General features: G+C 40.6%; 2 protein-coding genes across 2 annotated transcripts in view; both read left to right on the top strand.

Annotated features, from left to right (window-relative positions):
* adam12b (ADAM metallopeptidase domain 12b) overlaps positions 1 to 8777 on the top strand; it is a 76147-nt gene extending 67370 nt beyond the window's left edge. The window contains exons 21-23 of the mRNA XM_020639209.2: positions 1 to 141; positions 4695 to 4870; positions 5698 to 8777. The exon at positions 1 to 141 is cut by the window's left edge and continues 111 nt beyond it. Of these exons, the coding sequence (XP_020494865.1) occupies positions 1 to 141; positions 4695 to 4870; positions 5698 to 5749 (369 nt within the window). The 3' untranslated portion in view covers positions 5750 to 8777. The remainder of the gene's footprint in view (positions 142 to 4694; positions 4871 to 5697) is intronic.
* A 179-nt stretch (positions 8778 to 8956) lies between these two features.
* Positions 8957 to 16556, top strand: dhx32b (DEAH (Asp-Glu-Ala-His) box polypeptide 32b). Its single transcript, XM_020639211.2, has 11 exons — positions 8957 to 9369; positions 9989 to 10182; positions 11463 to 11838; positions 12021 to 12257; positions 12665 to 12758; positions 12869 to 13018; positions 13767 to 13958; positions 14323 to 14463; positions 14602 to 14792; positions 15435 to 15625; positions 16155 to 16556. The coding sequence occupies exons 1-11, from the start codon at positions 9094 to 9096 to the stop codon at positions 16324 to 16326; spliced, it is 2214 nt and encodes a 737-aa protein (XP_020494867.2). The 5' UTR covers positions 8957 to 9093; the 3' UTR covers positions 16327 to 16556.
* The last annotated feature ends 337 nt before the right edge of the window (positions 16557 to 16893 follow it).

Below are 16893 nucleotides of genomic sequence, written 5' to 3'. Positions count from 1 at the left end.
TCTCTGAGTGTGGGCCAGCCCACCCTCCCTCCTCTCCCAGCCCACCACAGGCTGCTGCCTGCACACAGGTCTCTCTCACCACCTCGGGTGCAACCTTTTCTCAGTCTGCCACGCCATCAGCCGTCATACAGAGGAGAACAGGTTTGTTTGCATAAATGTTGTTTAATGACTTATTTAACACTTAACTTTTGCAGTTTTAAGACTTATTTAGTTCTCAGTGGTATGGGTGCAAAGAATACATACACTCCAGAAAGTTTATAGCTTTGCCTTTGTTGTAAATTATCTTTTAAAATGGGAGCTCTAATGGACCATATATGCAGCATAGTCCATTAAATCTGTGTTTTGTATATTTTACTGTACATTACTCTTTACCATTTTATAAACTACACCATGGGTCTTTATGGTGGTATATTCTAGGCAACCATCAATTTTATTTCATATAAATAAAGTATGATCGTAAACCTGCTGGGACCTGAAACTCTTAAAAGGGGTTACAGATTCATGGATGGAAATGAATTCTTAGGGGTGCATTTACAGACACACTCACATCTGAGATTTGAGTTGGCTTTGAAACATTCTTATAATAGTCATACAGTACCAAAATGAGCAAAAACCTACAGATTAAGACAAAGGAAGTGGATCTGCACATTGTTAAATAAATGTCAAAGGTTTTTAACAGTCTATAGCTTGTCATCCAGCCAGCCTGTAGGAGATGTTTTTGAAGGCTGCACCAAAGTGTTAGATGTCAGAACTCACTGCCTTCCTGCACTGCAGTTAGCTTGCTGGCCCACGTAACGACAGTAAAGTTCAATGCATCTGCCTTTCTGTGATCCTGAGTTAGGCGCTGCTTTCTGCTGAGCAAGCAGTATCGAATGCAGTGGAGATAGTAAATCCATCTGACCGGTGGATTCAGTGCTGGATCCAAATAGTGATGCCCTCCCTAACAAGTGCAGAAGGAACAGTTAAGTTGGAAGTGAGCACATGGAATACCACAGCAGGGTGCTTGGGACTCTGTAGATGCATGACATTTAAGAAAAAGGAGACATAAACCTCTGATGGGAGACTTGCTTGATGTAATGCATGAAGGATTTCGCAGGAGATGCACAGAAATCAGCAGCAATGCTAAAGTAACTTAAGTACATTAACTTAACTAGATCATATTATTAGGTTTATTTACTTGTATATTATTATTATTCCAATTTACTCTTCCTTCCACTACATTTTGGAGGAAAACACTGGCTGTTTTACGCCAGATGAATTATTGTAAGGCTAAATTTACTCCTAACCTTTCAGAATTATGTTTTACTTTAAAGTATTAATGATGTGCTTATCAAATACTATTTCCCAACATTTCTGGCTTCAGAGGCTTTGCCAAATAAGCAGGGTCTAGTCGAGGCCTGATGTCTCTGATGTCGATGAGTTGTCAGCAGCTCCTCTAAAGAGACATTTCTCCTCTGATGTATCAGATGGTTTCATATAAATAAACAAAGATGTCAGAGTTTCAGCATCTCGCCAAAAAGCATAAAAGAGTTAAGAGTTAAGTCCCCCAAATGTTATTCTGTCCTCTCCCAGGAATCCCCTGAAAAGCCCTTAGATTTAATAGTCAACCACTGGAGCACCAATTGGCTGCTTAAGAAAGCTCAATCACTGAATCTTCATTAATACATAAATTAAATAGTTTACAACAATTCCCCATACAATGGTAACGTCTGACATGTTCATTTTGCTGATGATACTTGTGTACTTCTTCTTTAGAACTCCATTTAAACTTGTAAAAGTGAAAATTCTGAATACTTGATCGACCCATGAGTATGCAGAAATACCTGCCATCATGTCCGGCATTGCAGCACATCACCCTTGATTCATGTGAACGGGTGCCAAACTAGAAATGCACTTAAAGTGAAATGCCCTGGTTTTGCTTTATAAAGAGGCTGCTCGCTAGCCTGCCAAAACAATGAAACCCTGTTACCTGCTAATATCCACCAGCTCATTTCACTGTAATGCGACAGATGGAGCGAGCAGAGACGGCACACAGACTGTAGGTCAGAAACATCAGAGAGGATTCTGCTGGGATTTAATAAGAGGCCAGCGAGGACGTACAGGACATCAATCCTTAAATACAAAGTGTATTACAAGCTTATTGTAATACTTGACACAACCTCCCCTGCTGTCTGTGCCAATATGTCTCTTTTTAAAAGACCTTTTTTATGCCTGTGTGCTGACTCTACCCCATTAATGTTGAGGTGTGGGAATGAAGCCTACTCTGCATACAGTGAGACAATACATGAAAGGGAGACAGTGAGGGAGCAGATTTTTCAAACAAACCTGCTTGTTATAATTTTGTTCAGTTGATGAAAACATATCAGATACCTGTTGAGTCAAATAAATATAAGGGCAAATAAACTCAGACTGTGCTCAGGCGTACATCAGACTGCAGCATCACACTGCTGAGGAGTAGAAATCCTGCTTTCAAAGATGTCATCTTTTTAAGAAGTCAGATATATACTTAGTTTTTTTGGCAGGACTATAGGATACATTTTTCAATTCCCCGGTGGGTTTAAAAAGGTGCCCGTAAACTGGAGGCTCATAGATCTTTCTCAAGCCGCAGAGGAAGATGCAATCCTTCATTTTGAATTAAGACAAGCGAACACCACCAAGACTCTGGTTACAGTGTGAGGTTTCCTGCCAAGAGCGGCATTAGAATGCACATGGGTCCTGGATTATTCTTGCATTTGAGTGGATGCATCTGTCCATTTATTTCTTAGTTTCCCTTAGTGCACTCCCTTGAAAAATGCCCTCATTTTCTATTTCTCTAGAAGTTATTCTCCTTCTAAACTACACTGTCCATGGCTTAACCATGTAGGACTGGAAGGAAATAATAGTACTTTAAGGTAACAGTGGGTAGTACCCGATTGGTGAAATACTGTGTTAGTTTCAGTTAACATTCACACAAACTCATTTGATAGGATCCCCACTGTGTACGTTATATTATCCGAAACATTTAACTAGTAAGATCAGAACCTGCTGTGCTGTTTGCAGAGCTCAGTTTGGTTAAAAAATAATAACATTGAACCTCTGTGGGGCACCGTTAGTTTCCACTGCAGCTGAAGCGCTCTGAGCTGTTTTATGCAGACAGTTTTTAGATTTTGAGTTTTTAGGGAGGCAGTTTTATTCTTTGCTAAACTTCACTCTCCTTAGCTAAAAAAATATTAAAGGTGACATATTATTCTCCTTTTCAAGAAGTTTAAAAAAGTCTGAGCGCTCCCAAAAACATTTCTGTGAAGTTTCTTGTTAAATATCCAGTCCAATCCTGTATTTTATCATGCCTATAAACCCCTCTAAATCAGTCCTGCTCAGAACAGGCTGTTTCTGTGTCTGTAGCTTTAAATGCAAATGAGCTGTTATTGTTGCATTTATTTAAAAAACATCTTCATGGCTTCAAGAAAAGGCAACTACTTTTACTTTAACTCATTTACTGGCTTTCTTCATCTATAATAGTTAATTTCATATATTAGATTGGGGAGATTGGTCAGACAAATAAAGTACTTTGAAGGTGTTAGCCTTATTGCTCTTCTAAATGTAGAGTTCCTCTGCTTACTTCAAACAGCAACCACAATGTAATATACTCAACATCGGCAAAAGTATTTGCACGTGAGTGAATTTTTTTTTAAAAAGACCTGAAACCTCTTCCTCATATGATTATTGAATTTGTGATATCTGTTATTGCAGCCTTTTAATTAGATTTGTATCAGGCTGTGAAAATGTGCTTCCTTTCGCCTTAAAGAGCATCAGTGGTGTTGGGCTGTAAAATAGCTTACTGTAACCTAAACTATGATTCATCAGTCTCCTGGCACTGAAAATAACTAAGTCTGTATGTTAATGTGACCAACTCAGTCACGTCATGACTACATTTTTAAATGTTCCTGCTCTCTTAGTATTATCAAGGCATGATATGGAAGCCTTTTTCCTCTGAGTGCACTTAGTTTGTCCAACTGTACCTCTTGAGTGTTTTGTTGTGGTCTTAACATGTGTGTGTGTGGGGGTAGGTTTTTGAGCTTGTGTGTGTGCGTGCGTGCGTGTGTGCGTGTGTGCGTGTGTGTGTGTGTGTGTGTGTGTGTGTGTGTGTGTGGTGGTAGCAATGCTCCTGGTAGTAGATGTTTATCACTGCTTGCCTCCTTCTCACTGTAGATTAGTAACACATGATGGCACCTCCATTCAGATAACCTTCTACACACTCACACGCACACACACACACACACACACACACACACACACAGCTCTACCGCAGAGATGATGGAGACACTGAGGAAGAGGAAGAGGTTTGGGATTCATCTCATGTCAGCTGTGGGAATTCAGAGGAGAAACTGATAAGACAGTGCCCTCTAGCGAAACATCTACAGATATTTAAAAACAGCTGATGCATATTTAAAAGGATGTAGAAGGTCTCGTTTCTGTGCAAGGTGTCTTCAGATAAGAATAATGTCCTGTGTGGCATTTCAAAAAATAATTTCAGGTAGTTATCTTATTCTAAAAGAGATTAAAGACTGATTATTCTCGAGATTTGTGTATGTCCTTAAAGAAAATTCCTTGAAATGTAGGGCTGAATGACACAACAACAGTGCCTAAACCTCACTTTATATACACATCCAAATGTGCACATTTGAAGTGACTGACTTTCCTTTATTCTTCTTAAGGACTTCGAGAAACCCAGTCCACCCCAGAAACCCCTACCTGCAGACCCACTGGGGAGGAGCTCTCGGCTGGGTTACCGTGCTTCAGCTGCAGGAGTCCATTTTCCGGGAAATGGACCCCTCCCCATTCCTATCCCCACAGTGCCCAGACCCCCACCCACCATCCCTTTACCCAGCAGGTAGGTGAACGTGACAGGAATCACCCTTTTCTAAGTATGGTTGTTGGAAAGAGCTGATCAGTCCTTCACCATGTTTGGCATCTTGTGAAGAGAATCAAGCGCTTTCTTTTAATGTCAAGTTATTTTTCTGGTGAAGTCTTGACTAATGATCATCGTGAGCCTGAGGGTCACTTTCACCCTCTTCTCTTTGGGGAATCCTACAAATACATTTTTCCATCTCAATATTTAAGTTATTTTTAACCAATTTCAGGAGATATCTCTTTTAGACTGCCCAAAGAAAACCCCTGCAGCAACATAAATGGGTGATTCTCTGTATTACTCTGTCATCTAAACTGCTGTTATTTAATTCATGAATGAGAGATGAAAGTTTAATTAATTAATTCAATCATGTTTTTGTCGTTTTGAGGTAGGATGTTCTTTCTTTTTTCTTTTTGCAATCTTATATTGACGGTGACATTTGTTTTATTTGTGAGTTGTATTTGTAACTCCAACACTCCTAACTGTGCTGGTGGATGCTACAATGATGACATTTAGCTTAATCCGAGTCAAGTAGCACAATTGGCAGGTCTTCAAGTCATTAAAGGCGTGCTTTGAGTTTGGTTCATGTTTTGTTTCTCGTTGACCAAGCACAATTCAATATCACAAAATGTTTCTGAGAGGACATTTGATGTGAATTGAAACAGTCCTAGCACCAAACCTTGCGGAACTCCATATCAAATTCATGTTATGATTGACCTACTAAGTTTCCATAGTAACAGGATACATCTTTTACACTTCATAATTCACATGACAGCTAATGAGAATTCATGCTTGTGTTTCCTTTTCAGACCAGTGCCGGTGTTGCCCTACAGACCACCAAAGATTCAGAGGGACTGCTGAGCTCCTGACGTCATGGACGAGTAGATCTCCTGCCAACAGACGGAGACTTTTTGATTTGCACTAATTACTGAGACTCTGTAAGACATTCTGGACAGTTAGAAGATGAACAGAGTCTCTGGTGAAGGGGGCTAACGTCACACCTTGGTGCTACACCTCTAAAAGGTGCTTTGATGTCCTCACTCAGGTACCAATGAACTATTTATCTATTTAAGTATTTAACTTCAATACTGACGATCTGTGCACAGAGCACTCTGATCGAGTGAGAAAAAGAAGGACTCATTGTGTTTTAGAATATTTCTTTTGCATTTCTTGTGATTTTTATATCTTTTCTTTACTCAAATGAAATGCTGAAATGTACGTTTTTTTAAAGCCGGTCAAGTTGCTTGAATCATTGACGCACCAAAAGTTTGTTTTTGGACTAAGGTTATGATAAAGGGAAGTGGAGCACAACTCATCAAGTTGTCAGTGTAGCTTATTGGCTTTAGAGTTAATGAGGCTTGGTATCATGTAGGTATTCAATACCAAATACTTCTTTTCTATCCATGCTGCCAAGGTTCTACAAACTAAATATATTTAGAGCTTTTTATTGTTGTTTAAAGACAGTGGACTCGTCTGAAAGTCTTTGACTACGTCTTTATTGCTGGATTCATCTGATCAGCTCATTTTACGGTCTCACGCTCAGGCTCTTTTATTTCCTTATAAGTTCACTTCTGCACAAAAAGGAAAAGTTATTTTCACACGTCAGCCTGGCTCTGACACACACACAGCCTCTGAGGCTCTGGGCACGTGTTGGACGCTCAACATGCGCCTCTGATAACTGGCAGACGCTGCAGTCTCCACATTTTTGACAGACTGATTGTGTTCCAGAGAATGACATCAACACCAAATGATTCAACAATAACTCTGGTGTTTGTATGTTTTACAATTACGCTCACTTTGCCCTTGACTGTGCAAGCCAAGTGAAATGACTTCAGCGCTGCGAGCTTTGCCAAGCTCCACCTCGACTGTGTGTCTAACAAGATGTTTTACCATATCTTTCCTGTCCTCTTTGGGTTTTTGCCTTCATAACATTCCATTTGGATTTTGTATTGCTTTTTTATTGTTATAATTTTTTTAAACATTGATGGTGTTTCTGTAGATCCAGAGTTGCATCCTCAGTTCAATTTCAGTTCCATTTATTTAATGGTGGTTGACTTTCTGTCATACAAGGAGGGGTTCAACTGTTAACAACTTAAAGGCAGAGTTCTTTTTCCCCCCGTGCCAGTTTTCATTTTGTTCACAATGTCACAATGTATTTTATAAAGTGATTCCCAATGCAGCCGTTGTCCTCTCACATCTGCAGAATGACTGAAGTCAGAGAGATTCTACTCTTCTGCGTTGCATTCAAGTACAAGAGTGAGTGAGTAATTTTTGGATGTGTTTTGGAAGTGGTCGGATGTGTCCGTCAGTTTGACTGACTGCTCTCTGATGAAAATATTTGTCAGTTCTGTGTCAATTTGTTGTTCAATGTTTATGCCATTTGTAAACCCAAAATGTACTGTGTTTATTTACGTTATTGTAACATGTTTAAAGCCATTGTTGAGTGTAAATATTGTATGTCAGTCATGATTTCTCATGTTTCGTCCTTTTTTGCAAGCACAGTAAGAACTCATTAGAACGGCTTTGACGGTAAAAACCCAAATAAACTAGTTGGGGAAGTTAACTTGTCATAACATGTAGGTTAAAACATTCAGAGACAAATGTTTGTGGGAAATATTTAAATCTGAGATTTTGTGGACGACATCAGAGCCAAATAAAAGATCCTTTTTGACTGTTAATAACAAGTTGTTTTCATTTCAGTTTCACTTTGAGTTTCTAAAGTTTCAAAAACAGAAGAAAAAATATCAAAACACATGGTGTTAAAGAGGTCAATAAGAGTTCACAAGTATACACATTTTGAGCTCTGTGATGTATTTGAATAAATAAATCACTTTGTTGTTTTCTGGCCTTTGATATGAGTGTGCCTAAAGCTCAATCTGCAAAACATAACTCCGCCTGTAACAGAGACACCAAACAAGGACTTTGATCATTTAAAATATTCTAATTTGGAAACAGCTTTTATCATCATCCTACTGCAGTCAAATAACAAAAAAAAATATGTAATAATGAGAAGTGTGATGAAAGCAGGAAAGTTAAGAAAACCAGGGTCAAAAACATCAAAGTAAAAGGCCCGTACTTTACTCAAAAACAACAACTGGTTGGTAACATTGTTTTTAACAAATAAATTGTGTGAGGTGGGATGTGTAGGGTATGTCAATTATCTCGTTTCCGATCCTAAAATCTTCTAATTTCACAAGAGGGTCTGCTCTTCTGTTGAAACAAAAAAACGTCACAGCCACCTCTCAAGGTTGTTCAACACTGCCACCTGGCGGACAACTCCGGTCATCACAAAAACTCCCTCACTCCTCCCTTTATTACGAAATATGTTTCACTCGTTTTTGCGTGTCTTACCTGTACTGCTACACCAGCGTCGTGACTTGTCACCAGTAATTTAGCTTCTGTTAAGTTATCTAAGCATGAGGATGAAATGGGAAATTTGGGAGGAAGTAGCTTGTTCCGGGCCCTGTTGCCAGGCAACCTGACTTAAAGTTGTAGCATATGAATCCGGTAACACATTTCAAAATAACATGTTGTGTTAATTATGTCGGCTACTTAATGGCGTCTGACCATATTATGATTGAAAGCTCTATGTTTTTGCTTGTCCGGGTGTACCTATCTCTGAAGATCACACAACACTTTAATGCAAACCTCAACATGATTGTTTCTGGCACCATGGTTGTGTTTTTGGTGTTAGAAATAAATGAGTCAGTTTATCAATATAGTCAATCAGTTTCTATATAATTTCATTAAAAAAAAAAAAGAAAACAGTTGGTGAAAAATGAATTTGACATTTTGTGCAGCTTGTGTGAACCAGTTTCTGTAGTAAACACCAGACCCCTCTGAGTGTCTGCCCATCTATCTCTGTTCTTACATCAGCATGGTTGAGTGTGGGGGGTGTGTGTGTGTGTGTGTGTGTGTGTGTGTGTGTGTGTGTGTGTGTGTGTGTGTGTGTGTGTGTGTGTGTGTGTGAGTCATCTGTTGATGACTGCACTTCTATGGGATTAGTGGCCACATGACAACACTGGGCTGGCTGCCTGGCGAGTGAGCCTTTCATTTGGCTTCCCTTGCAGAGGCACTGTGAGTGTGTGTGTGTGTGTGTGTGTGTGTGCTGTCCAACAGTTTACTGAGAGCTGGAGATTTGCACACTTTATTTTTGTGGATCTGTAAATGAAGTCTAAACCAGACAGCCTGGAAGCTCAATTGAGATGGCGCAGGACATTACCAGCATAGCGGAAGAGGACTTTTTTGAGGCAGCCTGCTGTTCAGATTCAGAAGCTTTGACCCAGGGAGACAAAGAATATGAGGATATTTTGGAGCTTAACCAGTTTGATGGACTGCCGTATTCCTCCAGGTTTTACAAGTTGCTAAGAGAAAGGAAAGAGCTGCCTGTGTGGAGAGCTAAATGTGAGTTCATGGAGACTTTGGCCAAAGGACAGTTTGTGGTTGTCAGTGGCTCTGCACAAACTGGGAGAAGTTCTCAGGTGAGTACAGAGAGGGATTTGACAATTAGCATTGCACTACCATTTGAAATATCACATGTTTAACTGTTCATTTAGACATACTTAAACCCAAAGGACAAAGGAGTATTTAACATTCAAGAAAAGTAAACAAAGACAGCAAATACAAGTTGATTATAACTGATACAAGAACTTATGGTTAAAACAAGATTAAAAAATAAAGACGTAAAAAAGAAAATGGAAGAAAGTCAGTGAGTGGTTTCAGGGAATCATTCTGTTCGTTCTGTCTGGCAGTGTCACACTTTTTTTGTTGTTTACTAAAGTGAGAGATTGAAGTTTGAGGTGATTTTGAGTAATTGTGTTCAAAAACTTTGCTTCCAGAATAACCAAGAAAATCAGAGTCTGAAGACCTTACCTTCTTTTCTTGTCATGAAAGTTAATATTCTGCTCAAAAGAAACACATAAACAGAGCTGGTAACTTAAAAAAAAAGTGTGACTGGAGCTCTACCACCTTTTTCTGTATTGTGTTATGGAAGGTACAAGAGGCATCACTGTCTTGCTTACTTGGGTTTCGCACAGTTAGCCCTCTCCTCTTCAACATTTGTGATATGAAACAACGTATCCCGCTCTTATTTCTAAACAGATTCCTCAGTGGTGTGCTGAATTCTGCCTGTCAGTCCAGTTCCAGCACGGCATGGTGGTTTGTACCCAGACTCACTCACAGCAGGCGGTAGATCTCGCCTTAAGGGTGTCTGATGAGATGGATGTCAACATCGGCCACGAAGTTGGGTACAACATCCCTTTGGAGACCTGCTGCGCTAACGATACAGTCCTCAGGTAAACCAAAGCACTTCTTCCTACTTCTGCTGTGGATAAAACGAGTGTTTCTCTAACTGCTGGTCACTTCTACGGGGTTTTAATAAAGCACCACCAAGGCACACAATACTAAATCACCCCGCCTTTTTTCACTCTCAAGAGAGAAGTGAACAATAGGCTGGAGGGTCTTTTCAGGGGGCTCCTCCACAGCTGCCCGGCTCCCTGTCTGCCCATATGTCTCCTTCCCTCATGTGGGTGCCTCATAAGTCAGCTGGGGAACAAAGACAACTCAGCATGCAGAGGGCAGGCAGATAAAATGAACAGCAGTCAGCAAGTAGGCAAGGATCCACTCCCCACACTAATTATTAGAGTAAATTACTCTAATGGGGACACAGCTGATGTGTGGACAAAGTGTTTTTTCATTAAGGTGCCACTCTTTCAGCCTGGAGGTTTACTGTGAAAGAAATCTGAGAATTTATTTCAGGCTATTGTGATTTGATTTTTTTATTTTTTTTTGAGAATTTGATGACAGAAGCTGGTTTTCAAACATTGGTATGTTACTTACTATCCAGTAAGTGGGTTATCAGGGTTTTAGTGCAACGCTACTTTTTTTTTTTTTAGATTTATTTTTGGGCTTTTAATGCCTTTGTTGTAGAGACAGGACAGCGGTTAGAGTTGGAAATCAGGGAGAGAGAGAGAGAGTGGGGCACGACATGCAGGAAAGGAGCCACAGGTCAGATTTGAGCCTGGGCCGCCCGCTTGGAGGACTATAGCCTCTGTACATGAGGCGCACACACTTAACCACTATGCTACCGGCGCCCCGCAACTTTTACTACTTTTGACAACCTCAGCACTGACAAAGCATCAAACGAACAGAAAAATAAGGGAAGCATAGGCTGATAAAAATTCAATAAAATTGGAGGGATAGAGAGGAAATAAGAAACAGGGAGGAAACATCGGAGGTGCAATTAAATACAAAACACAAGCAAAAAAATGTTCAAAACAAAAAGCAGAAAATGAGAAAGTAGAAACTTAACAGATTAAACAAAAAAAACACAAAAGCTAAGGAGAGAAAACAAAGAGGAAATGGTCAAAGCAGAGAAAAAAAATCAATGGGCACAAAAAAAGTGAAAGGAGAATGGTGAGGAGGTGGTCGAGTTGGGGTCAGGTTGGGCGAGGTTGGGCATTTGGGAACCCCAGTTGGTTTTTAAGGCTGTAACTCTACTACAGATGATGAGAAGGTGAAGTGGTGGGAGGGGAATCACCTTTTAAAGGATGTTTTTTTTTTTCCCCATCCATAGGTTCTGCACAGACGACATGCTCCTGAGAGAGATAATGTCGGACCCATTGCTCGAGCGGTACGGGGTCGTGGTCGTGGACCAGGCCCACCAGAGGACTGTGGCCACTGATGTTCTCCAGGGTCTCCTGAAAGACATCGCCCTGCAGAGAGCGGACCTCCGCGTGGTCCTCCTCACAGCTGTCGAACCAGTGCCAAAGCAGATGAAACACTTCACCGGGTCTGCGGTGCCTCTGATCCGCCTGGAGAGCCCGGGTGCTGGGGAGGTGGTTTACAACAGCACCAGTGACGGATACTTCTGCGCCGCGCTTCGTCTGGTGCTGGAGATCCACCGCTCTGAAGAGGACGGAGATGTGGTTGTGTTTCTGGTGACAACGCAGGTAAAAGAAGAATCACATGACCGATGAAACAAACAGTCTAAAATAATTCGTTTTGTATCATATAAAATCATTTTTGAATTTATTCTGAAATATTTACAACTGTATCAAACCGTATTGTAGTGTACAGCAAGGCATCGTATTGTACCGCACACATCTGAGCTCTCTTCTTGTCCTTTCGTCAGGAGATAAATCTGGCCCACGATATTCTGTGTCATGAGGCGCACGCTTTGGCCCCTGACCTGGGGGAGCTCCTGCCCGTTGCTGTGCACCCCCGTCAGCCCGGGAGTCTACCTAACCCGGGGGAGGCGGGTACCAGACGGAGTCGTCAAGTGTTCCTCACATCCAGTCCAAACGAGGACTTCTTCTGGGCTGTTAACTCGTTAAGCTTTGTCATTGATGCAGGGCTGGAGAAGAGATATGTAAGTGTTGCTGCTGATCTAGACGCCCATATAGAAGTGGAAATGTTGATTTGATGGTCTTCTTCAAATTTAAAATGACAGAACTGCAAGCCATGTAAAGTCGACTTTATTATAATACCAGTATCAGTTAGTTTCCTTTAATTCACTTTTTATGGAATGTAATGTATTGCAGAATAGAGTATGTCATCATAATAAACAACAACTAGGGAGAGATATATATTCAGGTGGTTTACTGAAAGGGCTTGATATTAAAAAAAAAGTACTCTTGCATAAGCAGAAAAGTAGCTCATATTTCATGCATTATTAACCTTTTTGATTTATGAATATGTAATTGGTATTCTAATTAAGCTAGTTCAGCTGGAGTTCTGCTCAACCTTCTGTGCAAAGTAACTGTGATTTTGTTTCAGGTTTACAACCCCAGAATCAGAACAAACTCTGTCATCATTCAGCCAATCAGCACAGGTCAAGCCCTGAGTCGCAGACAGCTGGCAGGTCCAACAGGTGAGAAGATAAAAAAAAAAAAAAAAAATACTTTAAAGGAAATGTCCAGGCTGACAAATCCCTGCCTCTGTGCCATCCATGCTAACAAAAACGATCTTTCTGTTTGATAGGGAAGTGTTTTTGTCTGTACCCAGAGGACAGACAGCTTCCTGCTGAGATCCGCCCTCATATTGTGGAGTCTGATATCACCTCCACCGTACTTTTCTTAAAGAGGATGGAGATCGCTGGACTGCGTCAGTGTGACTTCATCGACAGACCAGGTGACAAAAAACAACAAAAAAGTGACAAAATAAACAGAGACTATATTTCCCAGGCAGCCTGTACTTGCCATGTCCTCTGTGATAATGAGATAAATTCATGGTTCATTCAGTCCATTCATTTGTGTTCAGAAAGACAGGAGGTTTTTTTTTATTTTTTTTATTGGAGGGTAGTGAGCCGTGCCTCAGCTAAACTGACAGCTCCTCTTCTGCCAGCATCCTTTTAGGGCTGACCTGCTTCCGTGTGCTTTTGTTTCCCCGGATTTATTCACCCCCACTTCCAAACACACACACACTCACACTTTCTGAACCTCCCATTAGTTGATCAGAGTGTAGACATAGTGTCGGCATGTGGGAGTGTCCATTCGGCTTTGTTTTCCTGTTGTGTTCATCAACAAAAAAACAAACATGTTTGCTGAAAGGACAGAACAGAAAATGTCATTTGTACCACGAGCGGCTCTTCATTTAGCATAGTGATGCATGGCAGATGTTGGTTAGGATTTTAATCCTAATCTTCTGCTGCCTTTTTACTCAAAGCGTGCCCACCAGGGTGCCAGTATACTGTAAGAGGGATTGTCCCAGTGGGTCAACATTTGGGATTATGAATAGTCCAAAATAGATTAGTCAAAGTGTATATGTATGTAATTAATAGTCGAGGAAAAATACTAGACTTATGTTGAATTTTGCACCCAAATTAACAACCAGGGTTATTATTCAAAATGTAGAAATCTATAAACCTTTGTCCCGTCAGACCCTGAAGGCCTCATGCAGGCTCTGGAGGAGATGGACTACCTGGCAGCTCTGGATAACGACGGGAACCTGTCTGAGATGGGCATCATCATGTCCGAGTTTCCTCTGGAGCCCCAGATGGCCAAAACCCTGCTCGCGTCCTGTGAGTTTGACTGTGTCAGCGAGGTGGTCATCATAGCTGCCATGCTAACAGGTAACGTAACGTGTACAACACTACAACAATACATACAGATAGGTTAGAGTAGATAAAATAATTTGATAGAGAAAAAATATAAGACTCAAAAAGGAAAGAAAAAAAAGGTTGGTTAAACATATGAAAACAACATTTACGCTCATGATTGAAGATTTACTGAGTACAGCACTATTCATCTACAGAAAGCAAGATATATATATATATATATTTTTTTTATATATTTTTTTTAGCTATTTTGCCATTTGTCAATCTGTCTACAGAAAATGTGTTCATATGAGCCCTCTGTGAACCTCTCCCAATAAAATGTTTTTTTCTGTTGGTGTGTCTCATTGGGTTGACAGTATTTTTGTTGTTGACATTTTAGCACCCACTTGCTTCCTGGTTCCCTCAGTGGACCTGAGGCCAGAGGCGACCCAGTGTCACATGAAGTTCCAGCACCCAGAAGGAGACCACTTCACCCTGATCAATATCTACAAGGCCTTCAAACAGTTCCAGGAGGATCCATGTGAGTTTAGAGAGAATCATGTACAATGAAACAAACACATTTGCACACACACACACACATACACACACACACGCAGACGCTATGGACGTCTCTGTCTTCATCACTGATTTTGTCCTCTAATAAACCTCTCTTTGTCAGACTGTGATGTGGAAAAGTGGTGTCAGGATTTCTACCTGGACCACTCCGCTCTGCTGATGGCCGACGCTCTTCGCACTGAGTTCTCAGACACTCTGAAGAGGATCGAGCTGCCTGTCTCAGTGCCGGCCTTTGGTTCTCGTAGCAACACCCTCAACATTAAGAGAGCTCTGCTGGCAGGTTTTTTCATGCAGGTCAGTAACCATAACTCTATAAGACAACCAAAAGTAAAGCAAATATAAACGGAAAATACTTTTTTTTTTTAAATAATAGCAGCAAACACCAGCAGAAGCACCAATGCAGTAATGTGGGATGTGCTGTGTAATGTCATTCTGATATTAGTTTCCCCAGTTACCAATCGCAGAATATTGATTAAAACATTATCAGCTCCTCAGGATTTTGGTTTTGACTCTTGTTTCATTTGCAGCTGTTTCTGTCCTTTAACTATTTCAAATGTTTTAACCAAAAGTTTTCAGATGAACAACAGAAGTAAACTTTCATCTGAGGATGTATGCCTTTAATTAGAATTAGAGTTAGAGTGGATAGAGTCAGAAATTGGGGAGAGAGAGAGAGAGTGGGGAATGACATGTGCGAAAGGAGAAATGGATTGGATTTGAAGCTGGGCCGCCCACTTGGGGGACTAAAAGCCTCTGTACCTGGAGCGTGCGCACTAACCACTAAGCTACCGGTGCCCCCTAGTTTGTTAGTGTTTGTTGGTTGTTTTAAAGCATTTTTAAGCCAAATTAGTTATTTTACTAACTACAAGTTACATGTTTGGCGTGGGGTTGTTATTTTATTTGTTTTAAGCGAACACAGCTGACTCTGATATTGTTCAGGTGGCTCGGGACGTTGATGGATCAGGGAACTACTTCATTCTGACCCACAAGCATGTGGCACAGATGCACCCTCTGTCCGGCTACGGAGCAAAGAGTCCCAAACTGGGCCTGCCGGAGTGGGTGCTGTACCACGAGCACTCATTCTCTGAGGACAACTGTCTCCGCACTGTATCCCACATAACACCCGAACAGTAAGTCTAATAAGCCTTGTTAACATTGTATTCACACAACAGACCATACAGAGTCTTTTCATCTAGACTGAGGTCGAAAGTAATCAGACAGACACATTCCATCTCCCATTTGGACCATGTGTAAATTCAGAGTTCATGCTGGTTTAGAGGGGAGGTATCATAATCCTGTCTGCGAGTATCAGCTGGTTGGAAAGGGGATTATGGATTGCATAGATCCCTGGGAATGTGGGAGCTGCAGATTAATGAGAAAGAGAAAGCTCTGCAGACTTTGTCATGCTCTCTTAGGTTCCACATGCTAAACTGTGAGACTCCATTTATTACAGCTCAAATAATGTCAGCAGCAGATACTGTAAGCCCCTTTTAAATACTGTAAATCTTCTTTCAACAACAATGGCAGCCACTCAAAAGCAACCCAAATTGAAAACGAGATTGCAAATGGATATTAGATTTGCATCAGTTACTTCCAAGATGAATTCCTTGTTTTCCCTCTCCTGCTTATAACCAACTATATTGGCCGTTCTCTTGCTAGGTTCATTGAGATGGCTCCTCAGTATTTCTTCTACAATCTACCAACAAGTGAGAGCAAAGACATCCTGCAAAATATTTTGAACCACGGAGCAGCTGGGTACCCAGAGGAGAAACATCAAACCTCTAAAGAAGAAGCGCGGGAGGAGACGTATGACCGCTGCGTTGTACAATGACTCACTGAGTCACTGACCCCGCCGTTGCACAAAATGTCATCACAGCACACTGTCAGAATAGTTGTGAGACTGATTATGTCATTTCATGCTTTTTTTTAGATGTTATTCTTTCATTTGTGGCCGTCTTTTCTCGTTTATTAATCTCAATATAACTTGTATTTATATTTGATTAAAGTGCACTACTGTATAAAATAAAAACAAGAATTGTTGTTCTAATGTGGATTCTCAGTGTCCAATTATTTATGATTGTACTGAATCCTCCTCGACAAAGAGGTATGGTTTAGAAAAGTCCAATTCTCTCTTTTAACGCTTAAAATGCCAAATCTTCCTAAAGATAATGTGACAATGTAGAGAAAAACAGAGTGACTTGGAGTTTTTCTTGTGATATAGAGAGCCAAAAAGCACATTGAAGTCTACAAAGCACTCTTTTTACGGAAAAGGATTAGGACAAAAAAAAAAAATTCTGAGAGAAAAACTAAAATCTGGAGAGAAAAAAAAGATACTCTCCTTGAATTCTACTAAGTGTATTATTTAGTGTCACTTTTTCCACTGACTATTTTAATAAAT

The sequence above is a fragment of the Labrus bergylta genome, chromosome 10, assembly GCF_963930695.1.
Source record: "Labrus bergylta chromosome 10, fLabBer1.1, whole genome shotgun sequence".
Lineage (NCBI taxonomy): Eukaryota > Metazoa > Chordata > Actinopteri > Labriformes > Labridae > Labrus > Labrus bergylta.
This window is presented reverse-complemented; position numbering and strand designations above follow the sequence as displayed.